Source organism: Tamandua tetradactyla, chromosome 17, assembly GCF_023851605.1.
Source record: "Tamandua tetradactyla isolate mTamTet1 chromosome 17, mTamTet1.pri, whole genome shotgun sequence".
NCBI classification, from domain to species: domain Eukaryota; kingdom Metazoa; phylum Chordata; class Mammalia; order Pilosa; family Myrmecophagidae; genus Tamandua; species Tamandua tetradactyla.
In genome coordinates, this window is record NC_135343.1 from 43,866,582 (window position 1) to 43,874,607 (window position 8,026).

Genomic DNA, 8,026 nt, shown 5'->3' on the forward strand with positions numbered 1-8,026 from the left:
GTATACATACAAAGCAAAGAAATAAGAAAGCAATAGTTTTCAAAGCACTGTTCAACAAGTAGTTACAGGACAGATCCCAGAGTTTGTCATGGGCTACCATACCATCCTCTCAGAGTTTTCCTTCTGGCTGCTCCAGGATATAGGAGGCTCGAGGGCTTAAATATTTTTTATCATTACAATCGACTTTTTTTTCCTTCTTTTTTTGTGAAAAATAAATAATATACAAAAAAGCTATACATTTCAAAGCACAGCACCACAATTAGTTGTTGAACATATTTCACACTTTGACATGGGTTACAATTTCACAGTTTTAGGTTTTTACTTCTAGCTGCTTTAAAATAGTGGAGACTAAAAGAGATATCACTTTAATGATTCAGCATTCATATTCATTTGTTAAGTCCTATCTTCTCTGTATAACTCCACCATCTCATTGGATCTTTCCATCCCTCTGTTCAGGGGTGTTTCAGCTATGGCAATTCTAAATTTTTGATATTGGAAGGGTCTGTCACTAATATGGGGTAGGGAGATGGAACCATCTGATGTTGCTGGAGAGGCTGGGTCCTCTAGGTTTCAAGACTTATCCGGATCAGGGACCCATCTGGAGGTTGTAGGTTTCTGGAAAGTTACTCTAGTGCATGGAACCCTCGTGGAATCTTACATATTGCCCTAGGTGTTCTTTAGGATTGACTGGAATGGTGCTGCTTGGGGGTTGGGAGGTTATGATATGTAGCAAGGTCTAACCAAAGTTTGCGTTAAGAGCAACCTCAAGAGTAGCCTCTTGACTCTATTTGAACTCTCTCTGTCACTGATACTTTGTTAATTACACTTCTTTTCCCCCTTTTGATCAGGATGGAATTGTGGATCCCACGTTGCCAGGTCTGGATTCAGGAAATTTATTTTATTACTTTGAAAATTGAGCTGCATCTGCATAGGGCCTGTGTCTTTGTGTGGCAGTGACTGATGTCTGTTAAGCACGAGGTTTGGGAATGTTGCTATGGTTTGTGTAGTTCTGGAAGGTTCTGGAATGTGGCTCTGGTAGCTTTCTCGATTTTAAAAAAAGAATCCTGGACTTGTCTGTCAGGGGCGGTTAATAAGCACTCACTAAACTGCCTGGTGAACATCTACGGCTGGAGATGAAAGACAGGGCACCAGCTTGGTAGGTGTTTTTCTAAGTTATAACTCAATTTAAAATTTTATTTATTTTATACAGATTAGTGTAGAAGTTGTTTTCCTGGGAACAAACATGGGACCATGTGTACTTCCATCTTAGAAAGAAAAATTAAATATCCATGAAATGCAAGGGGCCCTTCTGCCTCCTGGCAAACAGCCAGTCTCATCACTCCCGAGGAGGCATTTGCCCATTTATTGTGTTGCAGGAGCTGTTTGTTTCCCCAGCCTGGTTCTACCTGTTTTACAGCGACTTAGTTCAGAATTTTAACAAGAATATATTTTATTATTTTCTTTTTAAAGATTTTTTGAGTGAATTTACATTCATAGTAAAAATGTGCCAAGAGCTGAATAGTATAATCAAGCAGGAATAACAACAGAAAATCCATTCATAATCTCAGCATCTATTAGCAATCGCTGTTCATATTTTTCTTATTTCTTTCCATTTGATTGTCTTTGTATTTTTGACATAGTTGAATCACACTGTATTTTTCAATATTTTATCCTGTTTTATTTTTTCACCTGAAATGATTTCTTATGCAGTTTTATTGCCATCCATGTTCTCACACTCTCCCCCAACCCAGCAAATACTTGAGATTTTTGAGTGGAATTTTATTAATTTTATGAATTATTTTGGGAATAATCAACAACTTTGTAACATTCAGTTTATTTTCTAGGAACAGATTGTGTTATTTTCTTTTGTATTCTTTATTGAAACATGGTCATATTATCATAGACACTAAAGACTTCCCATTCCTTATCTATTCCTCCCTTCCTTGTTATCAGATCCCTGACTTTGTTCAGGTAAGTGACTCTCATCGTAATTCAGAGATAAATTTGCTTAGACTAAGAATTAGCGTAGCCCCATTCTCTTTCCAGTATTTGCTTTAGGTTGGGCACATAGCCAACAAGACATCAGAGAAGGTTTGCTGGAAGGTTTCCTAGAGGTTTTCTCCCCTGGGAAAGTGGCCGTAGATGGGTGGGACTGGATTCTTAGAATACTATCATATGTGGATGTGATGGTTGCAATGGCAGCCACATTGCAGCCATGAGGTAACTCAGTCTGAGGACACAGTTGACTCACTGAGTGGCAGAGCTGAAAGGTGGAACACAACTAAACATTAATGACATTGTTGAATCACTAAATTAACCAATTTATTTATTTATTTATTTTTTATTAATTAAAAAAATTACAAGAAAGAAACACAAACATTCCCAACACATACACTCAGCAATTCACAATATTATCACATAGTTGCATATTCATCATCATCATCATAATCATTTCCCAGAACATTTGCATCAATTCAGAAAAAGAAATAAAAAGACAACAGAAAAATAAAACAAAAAAGAAAAAAAATTTTTACATACCATACCCCTTACCCCTCCCTTTCATTGATCACTAGCATTTCAAACTAAATTTATTTTAACATTTGTTCCCCCTATTATTAAATTTTATTCCATATGTTCTCATCTGTTGACAAGGTATATAAAAGGAGCATCAGACACAAGATTTTCACAATCACACAGTCACATTATGAAAGCTTTATCATTATACAATCATCATCAAGAAACTTGGCTACTGGGAACACAACTCTACATTTTCAGGCAGTTCCCTCCAGCCTCTCCATTACATCTTGGTTAACAAGGTGATATTTACTTAATGCGTAAGAATAAGCTCCAGGATAACCTCTTGACTCTGTTTGGAATCTCTCAGCAATTGACACTTTGTCTCATTTCACTCTTCCCCCTTTTGGTCAAGAAAGTTTTCTCAGTCCCTTGATGCTGGGTCTCAGCTCATTCTAGAGTTTTTCTCAATCTCTTGATGCTGAATCTCAGCTCATTCTGGAATTTCTGCCCCATGTTGCCAGGAAGGTCCACACCCCTGGGAGTCATGTCCCACATAGACAGGGGGAAGGTGGTGAGTCTGCTTGTTGTGTTGGCTGGAGAGAGAGGCCACATCTGAGCAATGAAAGAGGTTCTCTTGGGGGTGACTCTTAGGCCTAATTTTTTTTTTTTTTAATTTTTTTTATTAATCAAAAAAAAGAAAAGAAATTAACACAACATTTAGAAATCATTCCATTCTACACATGCACTCAGTAATTCTTAGTATCATCACATAGATGTATGATCATCATTTCTTAGTACATTTGCATCAATTTAGGAAAAGAACTAGCAAAATAGCAGAAAAAGATATAGAATGTTAATATACAGAAGAGAATTAAAATAATAATACTAATAAAATATATATATATATATATAAAGGAAAAAGAAAAAAGCAAAAACAAAAGATACAAGCACACAAACAAACAAACAAAAAACCATATTTCAGGTGCAGCTTCATTCAGTGTTCCAACCTAGTTACATTACACTTAGGTATTATTGTGCTGTCCATTTTTGAGTTTTTGTATCTAGTCCTGTTGCACAGTCTGTATCCCTTCAGCTCCAATTACCCATTATCTTACCCTGTTTCTAACTCCTGCTGGTCTCTGTTACCAATGATATATTTCAAGCTGATTCTCGAATGTCGGTTCACATCAGTGGGACCATACAGTATTTGTCCTTTAGTTTTGGGCTAGACTCACTCAGCGTAATGTTGTCTAGGTCCATCCATGTTATTACGTGCTTCATAAGTTTAGTCTGTCTTAAAGCTGCATAATATTCCATCGTAGGTACACACCACAGTTTGTTTAGCCACTCGTCTGTTGATGGACATTTTGGCTATTTCCATCTCTTTGCAATTGTAGATAATGCTGCTATAAACACTGGTGTGCAAATGTCTGTCTGTGTCTTTGCCCTTAAGTCCTTTGAGTAGATACCTAGCAGTGGTATTGCTGGGTCATAATCCATTCTGCCATTCTATGTCTTTTGATTGGGAAATTCAGTCCATTAACTTTTAGTATTATTACTGTTTGGATAATATTTTCCTCTACCATTTTGCCTTTTGTATTATATATATCATATCTGATTTTCCTTCTTTCTACGCTTTACTCCATACCTCTCTCTTCTGTCTTTTCGTATCTGACTCTAGTGCTCCCTTTAGTATTTCTTGCAGAACTGGTCTCTTGGTCCCAAATTCTCTCAGTGACTTTTTGTCTATAAATGTTTTAATTTCTCCTTCATTTTTGAAGGACAATTTTGCTGGATATAGGAGTCTTGGTTGGCAGTTTTTCTCTTTTAGTAATTTATATATATGATCCCACTGTCTTCTAGCTTCCATGGTTTCTGCTGAGAAATCTACACATAGTCTTATTGGGTTTCCCTTGTATGTGACAGATTGTTTTTCTCTTGCTGCTTTCAAGATCCTCTCTTTCTCTTTGACCTCTGACATTCTAACTAGTAAATGTCTTGGAGAACGCCTATTTGGGTCTATTCTCTTTGGGGTGCGCTGCACTTCTTGGATCTGTAAATTTAGGTCTTTCATAAGAGTTGGGAAATTTTCAGTGATAATTTCTTCCATTAGTTTTTCTCCTCCTTTTCCCTTCTCTTCTCCTTCTGGGACACCCACAACACGTATGTTTGTGCGCTTCATATTGTCATTCAGTTCCCTGATCCCCTGCTCAAGTTTTTCCATTCTTTTCCCTATAGTTTCTGTTTCTTTTTGGAATTCAGATGTTCCATCCTCCAGTTCACTAATTGTAGCTTCTGTCTCTTTAGATCTACCATTGTAGGTATCCATTGTTTTTTCCATTTTTTCTTCTTTGTCCTTCACTCCCATAAGTTCTGTGATTTGTTTTTTCAGATTTTCTATTTCTTCTTTTTGTTCAGCCCATGTCTTCTTCATGTCCTCCCTCAATTTATTGATTTGGTTTTTGAAGAGTTTTTCCATTTCTGTTCGTATATTCAGCATTAGTTGTTTCAGTTCCTGTATCTCATTTGAACTATTGGTTTGTTCCTTTGACTGGGCCATATCTTCAATTTTCCGAGCGTCATCCATTATTTTCTGCTGGTGTCTGGGCATTTGATCAGATTTCCCTGGGTGTGGGACCCAGCTGGTTGAAAGATTTTTCTGTGAAATCTCTGGGCTCTGTTTTTCTTTTCCTGCCCAGTAGGTGGCGCTCGTGGCACTCGTCTGTCTGCGGGGCAGTCGGCCCGGGAAACCGCGCGTGGAGGCGGGGGTTGCTGGCCGCCGCGGCTTGGGGAAGTGCCGGTCCAAATTGCCCAGCTGGCCCGAAACGCCAAGCGTGACGGGAGGGCCCCGCTATCCAACGTTCCCAGTCAGACTGGGGAGCCACGTGCGTGGAGGGGACCCCAGTCGCCAGCCGCCCCGGCTGGGAAAACGCGCGCCCCTTGGGTATCTCACCGCAGCAGATTCTCCCTGCCCGTTCAGCCGTTCAAGAATGGGGTACGCTGTCTTTTTTGGTCTCTGTCGTGACTCCAGGAGCTGTTTCGTATTGTTTCTGTTTCTTTAGTTGCTTTTCTGGAGGAGGAACTAAGACCCGCGCGTCTTACTAAGCCGCCATCTTCTCCGGAACCCTTAGGCCTAATTTTAAGTAGGCTTGACCTATCCCCGGTGGGGTTAAGTTTCATATAAATTAACCAATTTAGAGTCTCCTTACTTCTTTATATTGTGAGATAATAAATTTCATTTAAGACAATTTGGGGCAGAGTTTTCTGTTATTTATAGCCTAAAGCATCGTAATTGAAGCTTTTTCTTCACGTAGGTCCTGCATGTTGCCATTACTGGCATTCTCATGAGTTTTAATTTTTTGGTGTAATTATCATTTAAACTGGTTGTGGTCAGAATACAGGAAAAATAATTGCTTTTCTTAAAGATATGCAAAATTTTATTTTAAAAAATGCCTTCATTACAAAGTTAAAATCTGGGGATGCTCATTTTTTTTTCACACAAAGTGTTCATAAATATGAATGATGGAGCTGGTTCTTCATTTAAAAAGAACATTTTTAAACAATAAAAATGATATCCAAATGTCTAAGAGGCAGTGCAATCCTCAGGCTGTTACACCAACTTGCCTCACTGTCCATAGTTTATAGACTAATTCCTATAATTAAGAGGGAGGGGTGGAATATATAAGGTCCAACATGGGAACAACTATTCCCAAATGACAGTCTTGGATAGATCCTCATGTTTGCCATTTGAGATGATGTTGATTTTTCTTCTTGCTGCCTTTTGGATACATGGCTATTACTTCTTTTACTTTTTTCACTAAGGTGAATAAAAACTGTCTTTGAATATAGCAAGATATTGGGGCATATCCTTTGAGATCTAAATTCACAGGTTCAAGAGTGACTGCCCTGTGGGAATTCTTCAATCTTGATGCCACACGAAGATTAAGATAAAGAAACTCAAAGAAATCCAATGGACCTCTGATTGGACAACCAGCTTCAAGATATGGCTCATAAGAGTGGGGTTGCAGGTAATTCATACAAGGTCTTTCAATTAATTTTGACCCACAGAATTCAGTTCAGTGCAGTTTACAAATACCTCCTCATAATCAGGACTCAGCACAAAAAATACTGGGAGTCCCCCCTAAAATGCCAGAGATCCTCAGTCTTCCTCACTTCACTTATCACAGGATGCATGGGTAATCTGAAAGTATTGATTTTAATATATGTTTTTACCTGGAATTTTTCTATTTAATTTGTTTCATGATTCTGACGATTTAAAGTTGAGTTTTCCCATCATATAATTACATCAGCTGCAATTAATGATAGTTCTTCTTTTCTAGCACATAACTCATCTTGTCTTTTGTTTCTTAATGATTTACTCTTTTTTTTTTTTGCATAAGCAGGCACCAGGAATCAAACCCAGGTCTCTGGCATGGCAGATAAGAATTCTGCCTGCTGAGCCACCGTGGCCTGCCCTGATTTATTCTTTTTTTTTTCTTCATCATATAGATATTTCTTTATTGTTTCTAGTGTATCAGAACAACCAGAAGGAAATATCTGTAACTGTGAAACTATAACTTACTATACTTTGAAATTCACCCTATAACTACTTATTAAACTATATTTTGAAATATATCACTTTCCTATATATGTGTTATATTTCACAATGTTTAAAGAAATGTTGAGGTTAACTAGGCTATTTTTTTTTCAAAACATGTTTAAACAATGCCCTTTTCTGCCAAAAGAAGAAATACTGCATAGGGCATAAACTTATGCTCTTTTATTTCCACCTTCCCACTAGGGTTATAGAAATCGCTCTCCAAAAATAGCATGACTGTGTGCTTTCCACCACGATAGCATTGACGACATCGGATACTTGAGGTATGTATCCATCAGGAAGTTTCAGAGAATCCAAGGTGAAGAAGATAGTATTATCTATCACCCCATTTCTTCCATAGAAACCAGTGATGTAGACCTCATGCACATGCTTATGTCTCAGAGGCTTCACAGATATTGCTTTTCTGATGCAGGTGGTTGGATGGTTCAAAACCTTAGCTTCTATCCAGTCACCCTGGTAAGGTTCAAAACCTTGACACACAACACCCAAAGTGAAGTAAGTTGTGTGATTAATGTAGCCACCACCTTTCATTATGGAGGTAATACGACCAATTAAAACTCTAGTTTGGGAGGATGATGATCCATCGCCATGGCAATTATCACAGAAAGCATACACTTTGACTGCTTTCAATCCATGAGATATTTTATCTTCTTCCACAAGTGCAGTCACTTTTTGTCCAACTTTCAGAAGCACATTGCCATTCACAGCATCACTACTAAAGCAGATTGATTCATTAATCAAGCCATATTCACAACAGAACCTTGTCACAACTCCATGCACAGTTTTCAACCTGGTATCATCTTCCAAGAGCCTCTCTTGCTGCTTGGAGTCCTCTTCCGTGCTGTTCACCCTCCTCCAGAAGTTCAGAGCCCTGGCAATGAGTTGAAACAT

The 8,026-nt window shown here is 38.1% G+C and overlaps 1 protein-coding gene across 1 annotated transcript; it reads right to left on the minus strand.

Annotated features, from left to right (window-relative positions):
* Positions 1 to 7,297: 7,297 nt before the first annotated feature.
* LOC143661144 (cancer/testis antigen 55-like) lies at positions 7,298 to 8,026 on the minus strand. The gene has a single exon (XM_077134733.1). It carries the CDS (start codon positions 8,024 to 8,026, stop codon positions 7,298 to 7,300), a length of 729 nt encoding a protein of 242 aa, XP_076990848.1.